The sequence below is a fragment of the Mytilus trossulus genome, chromosome 2, assembly GCF_036588685.1.
Source record: "Mytilus trossulus isolate FHL-02 chromosome 2, PNRI_Mtr1.1.1.hap1, whole genome shotgun sequence".
In the NCBI taxonomy this organism is placed as follows: domain Eukaryota; kingdom Metazoa; phylum Mollusca; class Bivalvia; order Mytilida; family Mytilidae; genus Mytilus; species Mytilus trossulus.
In genome coordinates, this window is record NC_086374.1 from 37,426,649 (window position 1) to 37,447,332 (window position 20,684).

General features: G+C 32.3%; 1 protein-coding gene across 2 annotated transcripts in view; it reads left to right on the forward strand.

Annotated features, from left to right (window-relative positions):
• Positions 1–13,315, forward strand: part of LOC134707132 (UPF0415 protein C7orf25 homolog) — an 87,356-nt gene extending 74,041 nt beyond the window's left edge. For both annotated transcript variants that reach the window (XM_063566667.1, XM_063566666.1), the window contains exons 3-7: positions 3,763–4,018; positions 7,679–8,530; positions 9,877–10,061; positions 12,019–12,099; positions 12,987–13,315. In XM_063566667.1, coding sequence (XP_063422737.1) covers positions 3,763–4,018; positions 7,679–8,530; positions 9,877–10,061; positions 12,019–12,099; positions 12,987–13,085 — 1,473 coding nt within the window. In that variant the 3' untranslated portion in view covers positions 13,086–13,315. The remainder of the gene's footprint in view (positions 1–3,762; positions 4,019–7,678; positions 8,531–9,876; positions 10,062–12,018; positions 12,100–12,986) is intronic.
• The last annotated feature ends 7,369 nt before the right edge of the window (positions 13,316–20,684 follow it).

Below are 20,684 nucleotides of genomic sequence, written 5' to 3' on the forward strand. Positions count from 1 at the left end.
ATTCAATCTAATTAGAATTTAGACCTCATATTTCTTTATCCTCTTATATACAAGCACGCGAGTCGTGATAGATCGAACATTTTAAAATTTTAATCTTAACTGCTACGCAGATCGCATAATGCAAAAAAAATAGGGATTACAATGCGATGCCTTATAATAAGAAGTTTATGTGTGCCATATAGATATAGGAAGATGTGGTGTGAGTGCCAATGAGACAACTCTCAATCCAAATAACAATTTAAAAATTAAACCATTATAGGTTAAAGTACGGCCTTCATATGTCCATTTGGCCTATATTGCTTTGAAAAAAATATATTAGTTACTGGTTTGCTTTTGGTGTAGTTTAGTGTTTCTCTTATTTCGTTGTTTTCCTCTTATAGTTGATTTATTTTCCTTGGTTTAAGTTTGTTACCCGGATTTGTGTCCGCTTCATTGAAGTATTGAACAGCGGCATATACTAGTGTTGCCTTTATTTATAGGTTAATTTGATATGAAGAAGGTATTAAATAAAACTGGAGTCAACATCAAGTTTAGAAAACTGCATTACTTCTTACTGCTTAATTTAATGATTTTCGGTCAAATATTATCTTAATTTGATGTTACTATCATTTTTAACTCACCTGGACCAAAGGGAGCTTTTCTCCTCACTTGGCGTCCGTCGTCTCTCGTCCTTCGTCGTTAACTTTTACAAAAATCTTCTCCTCTGAAACTACTGGACCAAATTTATCGAAACTTAGCCACAATCATCATTGGTGAATATAGTTTAAAAATGTGTCCGGTGATCTGGCCAACCAACCAAGATGGCCGCCACTACTAAAAATAGAACATAGGGGTAAAATGCAGTTTTTGGCTTATAACTCAAAAACCAAAGCATTAAGAGCAAATCTGACCTCTCGGTTAAATTGTTTATCAGGTCAATTTCTATCTGCCCTGAAATTTTAAGATGAATCGAAGAACCCGTTGTTAGGTTGCTGTCCTGAATTGGTAATTTTAAGGAAATTTTGCTGGTTTTGGTTATTATCTTGAATATAATTATAGACAGAGATAAACTGTAAACAGCAATAATGTTCAGCAAAGTAAGATTTACAAATAGGTTAACATGACCAAAATAGTCAGTTGACCCCTTATAGGAGTTAATGCCCTTTATAGTAAAATTTTCACCATTTTTCGTAAATCTTAGTTATCTTTTACAAAAATCTTCTCTGAAACTACGGGGTCAATTTAAACAAAACTTGACTGCAATCATCATTGGGGTATATAGTTTAAAAATGTGTCCGGTGACCCGGCCAACCAACCAAGATGGCTGTCATTGCTAAAAATAGAACATAGGGGTAAAATGTAGTTTTTTGGCTTTTAACTCAAAAACCAAATTATTTAGAGCAAATCTGACGGGAGGTCAAATTGTTGATCAGGTCATGGTCTATCTGCCGTGAAATTTTCAGATGAATTGGATAATCGGTTGTTAAGTTGCTGTCCCTGAATTGGTAATTTTAAGGAAATTTTGTCGTTTTTGGGTTATTATCTTAAATATTTTTATAGATAGAGATAAACTGTAAACAGCAATAATTTACAGCAAAGTAAGACCTTAAAATAAGACGCGATGACCAAACGTATTTATTATGATTTTAAGACATATTGTGCAAAATAACTATCTTAAGAAATAGATTGCAAACTCTGGATAGTTTGACTAAACCTTTTCATGTTATGTAAACATGAAAACTTGGAAACTAAGCTTGCATTGACGAAGGCAACTAACATTAACTTCGTCCATCCTTGCATGGACTAAGTATAATTGAATAATTGAAAAGTGTGTTAGTCCATGCAAGCGTGGACGAAGTAAACGTTAGTTGCCTTCGTCCATGCATGCATGGACCTGTCTCTTGTGTTAGTGTATGTAAGCATGGAATAAGTTGACGTTAGTTGCCTTCGTCCATATGCATGCATGGAGTAAGCTTAGTTCCCAAGTTTTCATGTTTACACAAAATGAAAAGGTTTATTCATACTATCCAGTGTTTGCAATTTATGTCGTATGCACATTTGTTTTTAAATCATAATAAATAGGTTGAATATGAAAAAATCAACTAAAAAGGAAAAAAAAATATTTACATAAAATTAAAAATAATTGAACTAACATAATGAAATTAGGCGGTAAAAAGAAATGGAGGTTTTCTAAACTTGATGTTTATTTCCAGTTTTATTAATGCCTTGTGTATACCTGGTATTGAAGCCTTGTAAAGTCTATATATCTATCATACAGGGTTCAACTGCAATTGCCGTCATTTTCATATGGTTCATTCATCAATGTTAGAATTTTGTTATATGTCTGTTTTCATTGAACTTTAAGAAAAATGATCAACTATATTTATGTTATTAAAAATGGATCAACTTTAATATATACACATCTATCTGGCATGGTTCATCTGACCTTAATCTCTATTCCATGGACCATCAATGATAGTTTATATCATACTTGTAGTAAAACGTTCATATTTAAGACTTTCAACAAGACGTCAATCATATTAAGTTAAGTAAGCGAGACATTTTTAAAAAGTGTTCAATTTCTTGTTATTTTTAAGTGCTTTAGTTAAATGGAAATGCGTTGCATACTAATGAACAAACAATGTTGTAACATGAATACATTGATCTCTCTGGTAAGCGTGTTTGTGTAAACATGACAATATGACAAGTTTTATTCGGATTGGAAAACAAGTGAATTTTCAATATTACAATTTCCTCTCCTCTCTGGCAAGTGTGATGAGTAAGTATCGTCGAAAATATTTCTTTTTTTTTAGACGGTCAGGATGAGTAAGTGTTTATTGATTCTATTAAGGAAAGTAAATTATCTTTTGATTTTCTTTCCATCAACTTTGAAGCCATATAGGTTGCATGCGAATTACAGGGAAAGTATATTACCTTCTGATTTTCTTTCCATCAACTTTGAAGCCATATAGGTTGCATGTGAATTACAGGTAAAGTAACAAATGGAAATTAATCTAGTAATATAGGAAGATACTAAAATGAATTATCAGCTCAATTTTACACTAATGAAATTATTTAAAGAATCAATCGTGTAAAGTTAATTGAGGTCGTTTTATAATGAACTCCGTAAACTTCCTTCATCGTGTAATTAACTGATGCATATGATATTTCTACTTACGATGAACTCCTTTGATTATATGTAATGTGTTTAAAATGTCTAATCATGATAAAACTCTTTAATATTTAAAGTATACTTCCAAAGCTTAACAGAATATCATGGTATATCAAGGGAGATTACACTTATTCATGTTTGTCCTATCTCGTTCTCCTAATAAACTATAAACTTTATGCTTATACATGCACATCCTTGGCACTGATTTTGTTTTTGGCTTAAGCGTTCTTGATGAAGGTATAACAAGAAAAACACTTTGAATGGAACTGACTTATAAAGTGTTATTTCTTTTATATACCAAACTCGTCGCCACGGTATTATACTAACTGCTTAACAGTAATGTATCATAACCATGAGTGTAAACAGTAAACTAGATAAATCCGTATTATTCATCAGTTTTTGTATTATTTTAATCTAATATGCATGTATTACTGCTGCTTTTCATTATATTTGTTTCTGTTTCGTATCAGTTGTCACATTAACAATCATTTTATTCAAATTGTAAGGATTCATAATTTTGATATATTTCACTAAAAAAAAAAGAGAAACGGATTAACGTCGATTTTATTAAGAGTATTAACTGTTAAAATGAATTTTTATTTTATTTCCAGCTGAAGGAACGAAAAAAAGCAATAACCAATCGCGACATTAAGGTTCGAGAACATGATTTAAAAAGCAGCAACCTGAGTCACTTTTCTGCTATTATCCATGCTGCTACCAACTTACCGAAAGTGAAAAAGATTCTGCGTCCATTTAGATCTAAAGATAGGACAGACAGCCTTGTGGTTGATATTGTTGCTCAAGATGGTCGTATTTGGGTCAAAGTGATAGCCAGAAAAGCGCAAGCTCTTCATCTTATTTGGGCAGGTAAGTCTTACAAGTTTTCCAATCCCATGTAAAGATCAAATCTATATATTAACATATGAAATATGCACAGTTTAAGAAAAACTTTAAATGCCAAGAGCTTTGGCATTATTTCTAATAGCAATTTTATCCCATCAAAAGTCAGCACAGAAAAAAATCCAACTAACATCAAAAGAGAAAAACCTGGAATATATATCGATTCTGACAAAACATATTGCTTCCAAACTGTTGTTAATGGACTTTATTCCTGATGATTTGAGATACATCATTCTGAATATTCTCTTTGTATCGTCTCCGTATAATCTCATCCGGGTACGAGACTATATAATTCATGATTGACATATAATCGTGTTTTATTTTAAGCCATGTCAGCATTGTTGATTGGTAGACATGATCAACAGACTCAAAAATACAAGTCTCTGCATAGATATGAACTTCAAAAACCTAAAATTATCAGGAAGAAAGAACTACAAATAAGTCGACATATCCGAAATCGCCAGTCATCTCCTCATTGAAGTTAATGATGATCATTTCATTTTTTGCTTGTTTACCTCATATCTTAAAAGTTATAATAGGTAGATTTAGTAGCAAAATAATTAGCAAGACAAGATCTACATACAAGTCTATTGACCGAAATCGCAAGAAGACTTCTTATTGAAGTTATGGCCTTTAAATGCCAATTTTTTTTACCTATTTTGCAAAAAGAATCTAGAAGAAAATATCTGGAAATAAATAAAATTTTGCAGAAATCGTTGCCTCTCTGTAGGAGTTATTGCCCTTTTTGTGTTTTTGTGTTTTTTTGTGTTTTTGGCAATTGGAGAGAAACTGTAAACAGAAAAATATGAGCAGCAATACAAGCTTGACAAACTGTGTAGATTTTTTCTCATCAGTTTGCTCTTGTGTTTTGTGTTGCTGGGTTACAATGGCTTATTTACACACTAATACCAATTTGAAAGTTGTTCTTTAGTAATGTATTTACATATACCACGCTTAATGTGAAACTGTTTAAAATTAAATATATGTTTTGCTTTTCATTTAAATATAAACTTCTCAACTTCTTCATCTTATATATACTTGTATTTTACACTGTAAATCGACACATCGCTGCATAACCTACAATATCACCTTAATTGAATACAAGTATAATGTATAAATAATACCCCTAATTAGATTAGCACATCTACACATTTACATGAAAATGTACACTGTATAATATCTCACTGTAATACATGAATAATACTGTTCATATATTAAGGACAAAAATAAATGAATTATTAATCGAATATTGGATGTGTAAGCCAATTAAACAAGACAGTCGAGCGAATGCCTTTCATCTTCTCCGATGGTTAATTGAAACCCGGGATGTTTGCATTAGTGTTCACCGATATATCAAAGCAAGATATACTTGCTGTCACGGCGTCAATGTAGTGCGATGTTGTAAAGCTTATATTTAAAGGATAGACAAATCCTTCTTAAAGGATAGTCTCGTGAATTTACATGTATATAATTTGTATGAGGCTACATGTTGTTGATGGTTTTTGCTTTTTGAAATGCATTTGGTTGTTATTTGTACAATTTTACTTAATCTATTTGATAAAAAGACATCGTGTCATACTTAGGTTAAAAAGTAAAACCACAAAAATACTGAACTTCGTGGAAAAACCAAAACTTAAAGTCCCTAATCAAACGGCAAAATCGAAATCAAACGAATGGACCACAATTGTCATATTTCTGATTTGGTATAGGTATAATGATGTGGTGTAGCTGGTTTTATAGCGCTAAACCTCTCACTTGTATGACAGTCGCATCACATTTCATAATATTTACAACGATGCATAAACAAAACAGACATACTAGATACACTTGTCAAAATAGCACTGCAGCAGTATTCACTGTGTCACATACTCGTGCTCATTTAGTTTGTACGGATTTAGACCAGATTGAAATGAAATATTGAAAAATTAACCATCTGGAATAAAATATAATCGTATAATTTAATTTAGTTGATTGATTGTTGGTTGGTTGCTTAACTTCCTATAGTTTGAAATAAGGCTGCATTGGTATTAATAGAACCTCCCATACAAAGTACGTCTGCTAACTTTGATATATCCCTCTTTTAATTGACGTAATTGACGTATAATATTATACATCTTAAAGAAGTTACCCGATACCTAACGAAATACAACCACATATCTTGGTTTAAGATGAATTATTGCGAAAAGATTAACATCTTAATACAAACATTATAGCAATGCAGTCTATATTTTAGACCTCATTGAACTACGTGTAAAACGGGATTAACGTCCAAAGTTAAATACACATACTAAATGATTCTGGGTGAGACACAATGTATTATTTTACGCGTCAGTTTTTAGCCTAATTACTAAGTTGTATAGCCAGTTCAGTTTCAGGATATAGAAGCCCACATTCATATATCATTGACAATGGTTAGGTCTCGTTCTTTGATACATGTACTTTACATAGTAAGTCAACTTAAATTGGTGCATGGAATGATTAAAAGCCTAGATTTCTATCTGGCAGGGTTTTTCTTACCATGATTTTATTATCATTGATACTTGATAATGTCAGGTTTATATCATGCTTGTAGTTAATTTTTAATTTTACCTTCATCCTTTTACTTTCATACTCAAACCATTGTCATTAACGCAGCCGAGACTTTTCAGTATATGTACTACCCTTGTTTTACTGTTATCCAAGAATTCGAACAACCGCTGTAATTCAACACGAAATTTTGCTACAGGATGTCTATTGGTACTCTTTTTTAATGGAATTTTTGTATCTTATTATTTGAGTCTGTTGTGCGTATTAAATTTTATAACAAATTGTGCATAATAAGGCATGTTGGGGTTGGTTGTGCGAATTATGACATGTATGTCTATAACTTAATTTATTTTTAAAAACATAGAGTATTGTTTATGATTTTCCTTTTGGAAAATTTAAAATTCTTTTGATTTATAGTTTTTATTATAGGTGGGATTTTCTGTACAAAATATATTTTCTTTACTCGTCTGTCGATTATTCCTGAAAAAAAAAACCATTGATTTACTTATAAAAAAGAGTTTCTGGAATGCTTTTAACTTACTTAAATTTTATGGACGATTGTTGATATTTTACTCGATACACTCTGAACAGCCAGCTGGAATGTTTCAGTTCTATCATGTAAGACAGTGCATACCGCGCACTCTTAAACTTGTGTTTGAGAAGATTGGAATGTTTCGGATTTTTTTCAATAATAAGAGAAATCTTTGTTTATTGTATTTGATATTCGTTACGTGTATATGGAAGGGGTAGAGGACATATATACTTATCTGCTTCAATCAGAAATAAATCATTGCTATAATACGAAATAAATTATGGTTTTAATAAATCTTTATTTTGAAACGAATGATGCGTATTCCTATGTGCTTGGATAAGAATAGAACAAAGCAATAACGTTTCACATATAAATGTCATTTTTTCTCAACATCTTAGCTATTACAGAAAATCAATTGCAATAATTGTCTTTGGTTGACAATTTTGTATATATGCATACAAGAATAAGCTCTGAATAAGTCCATGTATACGGCGCTGTTCCAAATGTTTTTTAATTGATTTTTGGTAAAATTTGAAATATTGAAATTATTTTATTTACTTTAACATTAGGTAGAGGTCAGTATGGAGACCGTGATATTGTGCGCCAAGCTGAAGATTATTTGAAATGTGCAGCTGAACATACGATAAATTTTATCGTACCTGAAGTACACTATGCATTTTACAACGAGGTTACTGATGACATGGCAGCTGCTCTTGAAGATATTGGTGTTAAAGTTTGGGGGAAAAGAATACCCGTTTCTTCTGACATTCAGCATCTTGTAGAGATTTCCGAAAGTTACTCTGACGATGAACATGACGTGAACAATCGAATAAAGAGTGATTCGGACGAGGAAGATGATTACAATGAAGAGGATGATTTTCACATTCCAAGTGCAAGTGAATATAAATCTTGTTACAATAGATTAAAACACTTAGAGAAAATCGAAATTACTCCAAAGCAATCTGAAACTGAAGATCTGTCAAATGACAATGGTAGAGATGTTGGTCTGATTGAAAGCAAATCGACGTGTATAGAGAATGGAAAATGTAATAATGTTAAAAGTACGTCGTTAACAATCCAATCCAATCACGGTACTACCTTTAATATGTCAAATATCAATGACATATCTCAGGACTCTTCTACAAATAGTCTCGATAAACAAGATATACTGCTACAGATTTTAGGAAGTGCACCAACATATAGTTTTACAGATGCTGTTATACCGGAAGTGATACAAGAAACATCCGATAATGTCCTAGAAGCCAAAGGAGTCAATCTTGACATAACAACGATGATCACACTAGTATCAAGTATATCACATGGTGGTTGTAACTTCATCTTTCGGGAAAACATTCTCTCGCTTCAGGCCAAAGAGGAAAGAGAATGCCCGGTACTCCCAGCCTTGCAAAAATATCTAAAAGGTAAATGTACTTATAGGTCAAAATATCTTACATGTTTGTGTACGGATAATGATGAAAAAGGTAAATGTACTTATAAGAAAAAATATCTTACATGTATGTGTACTGATAATGATGAAAACGTGTTGGTTTTATTTGTATCATTAAGGGACATTGCCTGATTGGTAGTCTCATTCCTTTTCCAGAATGTTAATAGTTTCCTGTCATGGTAAGCCTTTTCTCAGTTGATTATGCTGTCCTTATCGTCTCAGAAATGATATTATCACCCTTATATTTTGTTTTTAAAAATTCAAGTCATTAATACTTGCACACTGCTGGGTAACCATGAACTTTTATCCTACAGCCGTAAGTCAGACAATAATGATTTTGTAAATTACGAAAACATGTCTTATCAATGATTAAACAGTTGAAACATTACCTTAGTTATAACTTTAAAAGGTAATTGAGTTAATGTTTTGACTTTGCCATCATTTTTGAAACACTTAAGTAATGAGTAATTCTGAACATAGAATCAATTATAGTAAATTTCTTATCATTTATTGTCAAAAGAAATTGTATTGCATGATATCCAGATTCATCTGTTGCAATAACTTTTTCTCCAAAGTGAGTTTTACTTCATGTGCCCTTTTTCATATTGGATGAGCTACTTCATTTTGTACATCACTTTGACTAAATCATAAGAATATTACAGAGTTAATTGTCCGCGGACATTTAAAGTATACCAGTATATAGATTGTGTGTATGTATGAGCAACAGTCTCAAGTAACATAGGAAAATAATGGAATTTATTATTTTTAGAATGTCAACAACTTTGGAAGTTTTGGATAATTACATTCTTTAGATGTTTCATTCAATGAGTTTGACATTTATGATTTTTCGACTCTGTGCTCATCACTTCCACAAAATCTTATCAAGCAATTTTTTTTTAAATGGTCCTTTGTTAAATGATGTTTTGAAAACTTATTTTGAAATGAAAAGGGGGAATACATTTATGCTTTATAAATATATATATAATGACTGAAACTGTAATGACGGAGATGAATTTAAATCTGTAATTTTTTTTTTTTTGCATCATCTATTAACGTTTAGACATAACCATTGACACCAATTTCGACCCTTTCATAGACACTGTCAGCATACCTATTGAGTCAATATTAAACAGATATGCAATGATGAATAGGGGTAGTTGCATTGGTGTTAATGCTAATTGTTGGAGTAAAAGTATAATATTGATGTTTACTTGACTTGTGTTTTGATTAAAATCTTGAAGTACGACATGTGCATAGTTTGAAATATTGTTTTAACTGCAATATATATTTTGTATAAGTCACGTAAAATATAAATTGCAGGTAAGGAAATGTATGTGTGTAAGACGGCACTAGATGACTTCCAGACGATTCTTAATACTTTGGGTGGTGAAAACGAGAAAAGTAGAGCAGCTGAACTTTTGGAAACATGTAAAATGGTCCCAGATCAGCCTTCTGTAAGATCTCAGGATCTTCCAAAGACGGGGAAAATAAGAGACAGATCCAAGGTAAATTGTATTGTTGATTTTAGAAAGATAGGATAAATATTTGTTTACACGTTTGATTTCAAAATTGCTCGTGAAGGCGCACACAAGCCTAATATATAAACATCATATTCATTGTGTATCCAGCGAGCCAATCTATTTTTGAACGTATATAATCTTTTGAAAAAATCTTCGTTGATCATGACATTGAAAATAGAAATATAATTTAAGAATTGACTGCTTCTTTTTGTAATTTTATTTAGGTGTAAAAGTGTTGACCGAGGCACACAATGTATGAGGCGCAAAAGCGCTTCATTCTAGAAATGTGCGCACAATCAACACTATAAAATTAATCAAATTAACAAGTGCACTTTATTTTGATGGCACATGTCATCATGAATGTTACACTTCATTGGGATATGAAGTTTATTTTTTTAATGACATGTAAGCATCGTTAAGCAATCAAAATTACGGATTCTTCTGAAACATACATGTAATGGTATTATTCTGACAACATTTAAGTGTTAGAAAAATGTTATAACAAAGATACCGATTTCCATCGTAGATTTAAAAAGTTCATTCAAACGGAAGAAAAAAAATAAACCTTAGATTTTATCAACCAACGGAATAAATAGAAAACAGCTGTCATATAACATTTAACTCCAACTATTGTGGGTCAAAGCTGGTTTTATATTTAGCTTAACCTCCCATTTGTATGTCAACTTTTATAGTTTCTTTATATTGTACTGGGAACACCCAAAGCATATACCAGGGTAGCCGAATGCATAAATACCGAGTCATGTCTAGAGGCATAATACCAAAAGAAACAAAAGCCTAATGACAAATAAGATTGGGACACTGTCAAAATAATAAAAGTTACACAACTTCAGCTGATAGCTAGATATTACCGTAATCTTTTATCATTTATGAAATAGATAATGAATACTTATAAATTTGGTATTGATACTTTCCGTTGAGTTTTTTATGAAAAAGAAGTATATGCTTATGACAAAACATTCACTTATCAATCTTCGAGTCAGTCTATGATGACGTTCTACTAAGTTGATGTAGCATCTACAAGCTCTCGAACATCGTATGAGTTGACAAAAGTATTACTACGCGAGTAAAGTTGGTATATTGCAGCTGCGATTCTGAGGTGAGGAAAATTAATGAATTCAAAATTGAAATCCTCTCGTTTGTCAGAGATTCTGGTAGTGAATAACAATAACCTCTGTAGTCCGACTAGAGGTGTTGTTTTTTTTGATTTTTTTGTAATCCCTAGTTATGAAGGATACATAAATGGAATCCAATCAGAAAAGTTTGAATTGCTAATTGGAAGAATATCATTAGTATACCTGTATGTGGAACTAAATCAGCTAGATGTTTGGTCTTCTAATTTGTACGTGTATATGAAGAAATCTGAGTCATAAGGTCGACCAGGAGTGATACACAGTTGATATCCATATGAATACCAACAAAATGTTGGAAAAGTCCACCTCCAAATTCTACAAATATGTTGTTAATGTGAAACTACTGTTCACTTGTTCCTTGGAGTAGCATGTTTTATTTTCGGATTCATTTTTTACAAACTAAGCCAATTGATATTCCAAAACAATAAATTTGAAGCATATGGTATCATTTTATGGAAGAACACATTGTGGATTATAGTTACTTTTACTTCATTTGTTATGATGAAGAGTTTTCTCATTTGGAATCAAATCTTATCTTCTGATTTTTATATTGTAGACCGAATTTTGTCCTGAAAACCAAACTTTCATAACACCATTATATTTAAAGAATATTTTGCAGATTATGTTTTGAATTGTGATCAGTTTCACAAAAATAAGCTTGCGACTAAAGTTCAGTGTAAGTCATGAACAATTAAGTATACTTATGATCATATTTAGTCTAAAAAATTGTGAAATTGATTACTGATGACCAACGATTATTCATGCTATACTAATCGGGGAATATTTTGTAGATTATATTTGGAACTGGGGACCAACTGAAGTGTGTTACAGTATCTGCTAATTCAGGATTTGTTCGAGCAGCAGAGCACCAGGTAAGGTCTTCAGAGTCTTGTCTAGAATTTGTAATGAATAGATTAATATCCATGTGCATTCACTTCACTATACACGCTGAACACAATACACATGCCATTGGTAGTTAGTGAAAACTTACATTTTCTTTTTGTTTAATGCATAATCCTAATCTGAGTTGCCTTGTCTACAAAAAAAGCGAAATACAAAAGGACTTCAAGGAAATCTCAAATCGGAAATTCTCTTGTCCATTGTTGTTGGTTTTTTTTTTTGTCCTTTTGATGAGGTTTAAGCAATCTTCGACAAGCAAACATTTAAATCTTAAAGCTTGCATACATGTCATCTTGTGATCCGAAATGATCACAAGTAAATAAAATTATAAATTGTGGAAAAATGAACAAAAACGACAAAATATCTTAATAATATATATGTATATATAGTACATTTATGTGTAAACCTGTTGACAAAAAAAAATAAAAAGCAGTCATATTCCTTATCATGATGTTCTTGTTCTGTTATATTAGGAATGAAGTCTATAAATTTTATTTACATTCAAATAAATGGAGTTGACTATGAAGGTCTGTTCAATACAAAATATTATATAATATTCTAGAATTATCTGTATAGGGAAGAGATATCTGTTTTATAGTAGGAGAGTTTTTCAGCACATTTTTTACAGTGAGTAAAGAAAGATAACTTTGACATGCCTACTGTTGTAGCCTTAACTTGATATTTTCTAATTTTCTTAGACCAACACCATTTAGTTATTTCCAATTTTTAAACATGCATCCTTGGAATAAGGTATAAACCTCAAGAATGATGATTAACCAACAACACCAAGAAAACCAATTATATTCAAAATAAAGTAACATTAGGTTAGTTTGTTTTTTATGCTTATCTTCTATTCCAGGGCATTGTATTTGCAGTATATCTTCACCAGTCTAGAGCACTAACAGAAAAGAAGGAACTTACGGCTGAAAAGGTCACAGATATAACTAATCAAGATTAATATAATGAAATGGTTGACCATGGCTAGTTCTATGTTGACTCTCTGTGAGAGGATATTTGTATTAACAGGGTTGCAATGATTTCCCACTTTGCATTGAATTCAACCAGACGTCCGTTACTCAGGGTTAGTAATGGGCTTCTGGTTCAACAATATATTGCTTTTCGGTCATAGGAAACAATTTGAGAATATATGTTTGATATACTGTTTGCATTAAAACATTCATAATTGGTTGTAGGACTGTTTGTCATTATTTTTTGTTGACCATATTGTACTGCCTCATGGATTTTACATGAATTATGGGATTTACACTATTTTCAGCCTGTTATAGCCAACAATGACACAACATAAACGTTTAATTAGGTAGGCAGTTTAACACAAAAATGTAATATTAAGTAGATTTGTATTTTTACCATCTAGCAAACTGCTTCGTTTTGAACACTATTTCTATGAATTTATCTCTCTAAGATTGTTATTTATAATGGTAAGAATATATTTAAGTAATTTGGCTGCAGGCTAACTGTAACTTGCTTCAACCAAATGTTATGAAACTTATACACAATGCTCATTTATACCACAAAACCCAGATAGAGTTTCAATATTGGTGGCGTCACTTTAAAAGTTCAAAAATTATCTCCTTCTCAAAAAGGAAAAATTGCTGAAGTTGTTTCTGTTCTCCAACTTTAATTTGAATCTACCAAATATTATGAAACTTATACACTAGGCTTATTATCACAAAACACAGATCAAGTATAAATTTTGGGTAAGATTACAACCAAATTCTATGGTATTGACCTGAGGTATTGACTTGATATCTAAATCTTACAAGTCTTAGATTCACAAAATATAGTGCATTGATCATTACATTCTATCCATCCTATCCATGAACATTTACAGAAATGTATCAATTTATTATATGCTCAGCCTCAGATGTTCTAGTCACAAATTAATTTTATACTTGCCAAGAAAATTAAATATTTTTTTCAATCTGTATTGAATAGATAAATGATGGCATTGTTGAAGTCATCTAAACAAGAAGTGGAGTTATCTTCTTTTGTCCATAATTATATTTGAATTAACTACAAAAAAAACCAATGCTTTATACATTAAAATATTTAATTTTACTTACTACTGATGATGAATTAAAGCAATATTTACCCATCAAGGCTTACAAGCACTTTGATTACCTTTCTAGGGCACCTGTTCATCTGGTTGTATACTAGTTTTCTAAACAATCCAATGCACAACGCCCAGCATCCGCCAATTTGCCATCTGGCCTGACCAATGTGATTTTTGAACACTGATTTACCTCTTGATGAATAAAACAAAAGTATTTAACAATATTAACATGAATTAAACTTTTAAACACATTTAATGTTCATTATAGAAATATTAACATTGGTTCTGAAACTTGTGATGAGAGTTGTAACAGGGAACTTTATCAATGGAAATTTAAAACTGACTAGATTTTTCAGTCCTAACTTTCTTAAGAAAAAAATTAAAAATCTTAAGAGTACTGTCACAAAAAATGGAAAATGGCCCTAGCCTGCAGTTCAGTCGTACACTATTAAGATTAAAACAAAATATTGTAGTTGTTGTTAAATGACAGAATTCAAATGATACCCCCCCCCCCCAAAAAAAAAAATGAAATAGAAACAAGGGCCGTCTTTCCCTTTAGAGCTATTCAGCTCTTTGATTAATTTACACTATTGGTCGTTGATATACTCCTTTAATGTATAGAAGAAGTAACATTACATTAGTTTTCAACTTTTACCAATATGGGTTTGGAGTGAAAATATCAAATCGTTAAAGTCATATGAAACGAGTGATTGGTGAAAAATAATGTTTGTCCAATTCTTGAACCAATGCATGTATACATCATAAACTTAGTCCTATGTGCACGCTTTTATCATTATTTTCGCAAATATATCATATAATCGCCAATTTTTTTCTCTCTCTGTTTGTTATGATTTAACAAATATGGCTGCTCATAAAATGCCGTGATTTGAAGCCGAGTTTTACCGATTGTCACCTTATAGTAAACAAATCACAAAAAACATGGGTATTGAGCACGTGTTTAACATGTATAATCAGATATTTGTTTATTTCAATGACAGATCCATGCGTATTGTGGTCACCGGATTTTTACGAGGAGGGTTACGCTCGGGTCACTTTGCATACGGAAAATATGTCGGCGAATTGCTTGCTAGCAGCAAGCAATTAAAAATAAGTACACTGCTTCTAAATGTGGACAAATTCAAGAATTTTCCTCAGAAAAAAGTATATGTACATAAGTTGTTTAATGAAAACTATCCATTTAGTTATAAAAAACATATGCATATTTTTTTTTTAATTTGAGGTTTTTTATGACTTTATTAAAGACATCTGACAAGTTTTAAAACCCGATGAAAGATCTTTACAATTGTTTTTGAGTATCATAGTTTGTGATGAAATATTTACAAACACAATTAGTATTGCATTCTTAAATTATTGTTATTGTTTTTATTTACTTAAACAAAATATAAATATGTAGAGTTGTCTCGATTTACAACGCTGTACGATCAAATGAATCTGGTTTGACTTCTTCTGTAAAGCCCAGTAGTCAGCACTTCTGTGCCGACATGAATTAACATTGATATGGTCATATTTATAAATTAACTGATTACAATTTTTGAAATACTAAGGCTTTTCTATCCCAGGAATGGATTGCCTTAGCTGTATTTGGCAAAACTTTTGGGAATTCTGGCCCTCAGTGCTCTTCAACTTCGTACTTTATTTGGCCTTTTAATCTTTTTTCGATTCGAGCGTCACTGATGAGTCTTTTGTAGGCGAAACGCGGGTCTGGCGTTAATATAAAATTTAATCCTGGTTTTTGTAATGAGTTAATTAGATAATTACAAAGTGATTAGAGTCTACAGACATCATTAATAATCTGATGTGTTATTTCACATAAACAAATAGAATAAGTACTGTACTAAGAAAAACAAAAACAACATATGCCATACGACAGAATAACACACAAGCGACATAACAATCGACGTTACTATAGAAATGAATTTTATAATTTGAAGGCAATGAAATGAAAGTGGTATGCCTTCCTTCATTGGTAAATATAGTCTTGGATTCAACTCTTATGAATACATAACCAGTATACATTTGTTACGTCCTATATACAACAAACTATAGTATGTATTGTAAAACATGGCTAAAACTAATTTGTACAAAATTAAACGCAAGCTCCAATAGCTTTTATAGACCATAAAAATCACATGAATAAGCGACAACAGAGGTTGCATGTAACCAATGTTCAAATCGGTCTCATTACATCATAAACCAAGGTAAACAAAAAACTGAAGTCCCAGATGAACTCAAAATAGAACCAAAACAGATGTGTGTACAGGGTACGCATCTCCTATTATACATGCATTACCTGTTATCTACATTCAGACACAATTCCATTATCGATAAATTTACATATTACTTAAGTGAACAACTATTCTGGTATCTTAATATCTAATTAGTTATCAAAGGTACCAAGATAATAGTTAAATACGCCAGACGCGCGTTTTGTCTACATAAGACTCATCAGTGACGCTCAGATCAAAATAGTTATAAAGCCAAACAATTACAAAGTTGAAGAGCATTGAGGACCAAAAATTCCAAAACGTTGTGCAAATACTGATACAGTATTCTATTCCTGAGATAAGAAAATCCTTAGTTTTCGCAAAAAAATCAAAATTTTGTAACAGGAAATTGATACCATATAATCGATATTCATGTCAACACCTAAGTGCCGACTTCTGGACTGTTGATACCCTCGGAGACGAAACGTCCACCAGCAGTGGCATTGACCCAGTGGTGTAAATAGTTATCAAAGGTTCAAGGATTATGATTTAATACGCCAGATGCGCGTTTTGTCAACATAAGACACATTAGTGAAGCTCAGATCAAAATAGTTATAAAGCAAAAACAATAAAAAGTCGAAGAGCATTGAGGACCAAAAATTCCAAAATGATGTGCCATATGCGGCTACAGTAATCTTTTCTAAGACTGCCAAAATTATGTGGTTATTGAGTTTGCATGCAGACGCAGATCGTTCCTTTAAATGATGATGTTTTATAAAACGTCTGTAGAATAGTTTAAGTATTAATTACTATTTATTCCTCACAATATTTTGGATCAGTTATTTTGACAGGATCTCATCAAACCCCTGATAAGGATTGATTGATTGATTTATCATATTTTGCTAGCAATCAAGTTATTAGACTACACGGCCAACGAGGCCCCCTGAAATTGTATTCTGTATAGAAAACATGTGCATGCGCACATTAATAAAAAGGATGTGGAGTATGTGGCAACACGACTAAAGAAATAACAAAATTCATCTAGAGATCAACACACATAGACAGTATTTACTAATTGCTTCGCATCACGATGTGGAGCTTTTATTATCAGTAGATATACACACCATCATAAAATATTTACTTATCACATATAGATTCTGGTTGGTTGCGTTATGATGCGACTGAAATACAGCAACATTTACTGGCTTAAATGCGATAAGGATAAGACATCAAATACCGGAAAATAAACTATGTGTAGTTCAGTTCCGATCAACTGTCATAAATTCCTGATGGTTCTATTAACCGGATTTTAGTCGAAAATATCGATTGTTTATTTGAGGATGTACGGCGGGCAGGTGGGTGGTCGTCAGCCAAATGTTGTCCGTGCATTAACTCATGAACCGTTCAACAAAACCTATTCAAATTTTAATACGTTGGTACTTACAACAAAATGGAGGTCAAGTTCTATAATGACAAGTTACACTTCAGGAGTTATGGTTCTTGGAAGATTGAAAAATGGCGTTTCCAGTCTGTCCGTGCATTTATTCATGAACCATTAAACCAAACCCTTTCAAATTTAAATATGGTGTTACTGATTAAAAGTGGGGGTGAAGTTCTATATTTACTTTTCCTGTTAAGGAGTTTTGGTTCTTTGCGTCTATACTTGAACAACTATTAAGGGTTCTGCAGGAAAATTCGGTTTGCTGTCTCTATGACAGACTCTAGTTATGCATAACATACTATATTGGTTTACCCACTGAATTTCAATATAAAAACTTCCTTTATAAGAACTGTTTTATTTGCTATGTTTATCAACATACACGATTTGTTTTTGCTAAACAATGTTCCTATACAATATTATCAAAAAGGTATTATAGGTATAATTATGGAGTTCGGTATTTTGTTATTTTACTTTCACAGGTATCATGTAAACTGTAAAAGAGGGACGAAAAATACCAAAGGGACAGTCAAACTCATAAATGCAAGACAGACTGACAAGGCCATGGCTAAAAATGAAAAAGACAAACAGACAAACAGTAGTACACATGACACAACATAGAAAACTAAAGAATAAACAACACGAACCCCACCAAAAACTAGGGATGATCTCAGGTGCTCCGGAAGGGTAAGCAGATCCTGCTCCGCATTTGGCATCCGTCGTGTTGCTTATGTGATAACAAATTCGGTAAATAGTCTTAATTCGGTAGGTCACATTTATGAAAGGTAAGTGGATTGTAAGGAACATATCCGATATCATTTGTGAAACAGTTATTCCATAACGGTCAACCAAATCGTGATGGCGTCTGTAAAATTTACGAAGAGATGATTGTAACATTTACAGAACGTGAAACTCTGATATGTTTTACAGATCTACTTACTACTTATTAAGACCACAGCTGTCTGACGACTCCATTTGAGTTATATTGGTTTTTATCTATGGAAACTATTTTAAACAAAAAATTCTCTGAAACCGATATTATCAAGATGATTGATTTCTTGATTGACAACATATTTGTTACGTTCGGAGGGTGTGTTTTTCAACAGACTGTCGGCATCCCAATGGGAACAAACTGTGCCCCTCTACTTGCTGACTTGTTTCTTTATTATTATGAGGCTGACTTCATGCAGGAACTTCTTAGGAAGAAAGATAAGAAGTTAGCAATATCCTTTAACTCTACTTTCCGCTATATAGATGACGTTCTTTCATTAAACAATTCAAAATTTGGTGACTATGTGGATCGCATCTATCCCATCGAATTGGAGATAAAGGATACTACAGATACAGTTAAGTCGGCTTCATATCTTGACTTACATCTAGAAATTGACAATGAGGGTCGGTTGAAGACAAAACTTTACGACAAAAGAGATGATTTCAGCTTTCCAATTGTGAACTTTCCATTTCTAAGTAGCAACATTCCAGCAGCACCTGCATACGGGGTATATATCTCCCAATTGATACGATATTCCCGTGCTTGCATTTCCTATCATGATTTTCTTGATAGAGGGGTACTGCTCACAAAGAAGCTATTAAACCAAGAGTTCCAAATGGTGAGGTTGAAATCATCCCTTCGTAAATTTTACGGACGCCATCACAAGTTGGTTGACCGTTATGGAATAACCGTTTCACAAATGATATCAGATATGTTCCTTACGTCGTAACTACAATCCCCTTCCCTTTCATGAATTTGACCTACCGAATTAGACTATTTACCAGATTTGTAATCACATAAGCAACACGACGGGTGCCGCATGTGGAGCAGGATCTGCTTACCCTTCCGGAGCACCTGAGATCATCCCTGGTTTTTGGTGGTGTTCGTGTTGTTTATTCTTTAGTTTTCTATGTTGTGTCATGTGTACTATTGTTTTTCTGTTTGTCTTTTTAATTTTTAGCCATGGCGTGTCAGTTTGTTTTAGATTTACGAGTTTGACTGTCCCTTTGGTGTCTTTCGTCCCTCCTTTAATAGGTACATTGAAACTTTGCACACCAACATTGTTTAGCAGAGCAAGATCTCCAATTAATGCAACATACTCAAAATGTAGTTGAAATCGACTGTCTTATCCTAATGTAAGTTGATACCTTTGAAAGACGCATTGGACTATTGTTTTTGTGTGGAAACTGTTATAAGAGTTAGAGAAAAGCTGTGAATTGCAAAAATGACCAACATTGTGAACCTAAAATTCCAAAAAGTTGTGCCAAATACGGCTAAGGTTATCTATGCCAGGGATAATAAAAAAATCATCATGTGTCTAGGAGTTATTTTCCTTTGAAGACAAGATTTATCTATTTTTGTTATCAATGTCCTGGTATATTGAAAGAAACTAAACAAGAAAAAATATAAGTTTGACTAGAGGGCTTCAGTATTTCAAACTGTCCTTGCATTCACTTATTATTGACATTGTTGCATGGTTAAATTTGCCCATTCAAACTTTTGAACTTGAAGTTTGGCGCCCAGGAAAATGATATACAATTGTTCCCCTGTGGCACGGTACCATACAATTTAAATTCTAAAATTGTTTCCCCCTCAGTTGGACAGATCATAACGCCACCAAAAGACGCATTATTATACGATTGTCCCCCTTGTAGGACAGATAATGTACTGTGCCATAAAACGTATAATTATACAAATGTTTTCTCCTGTTGGACAGGTTATACGGTTCATTATAATACAACTGTCCTCTTGTGAGAGAGATAATTACGGTACCATACAACCAAATTCCTAACGATTTCTTAAATGATGATAATTCTTATATCATTTTC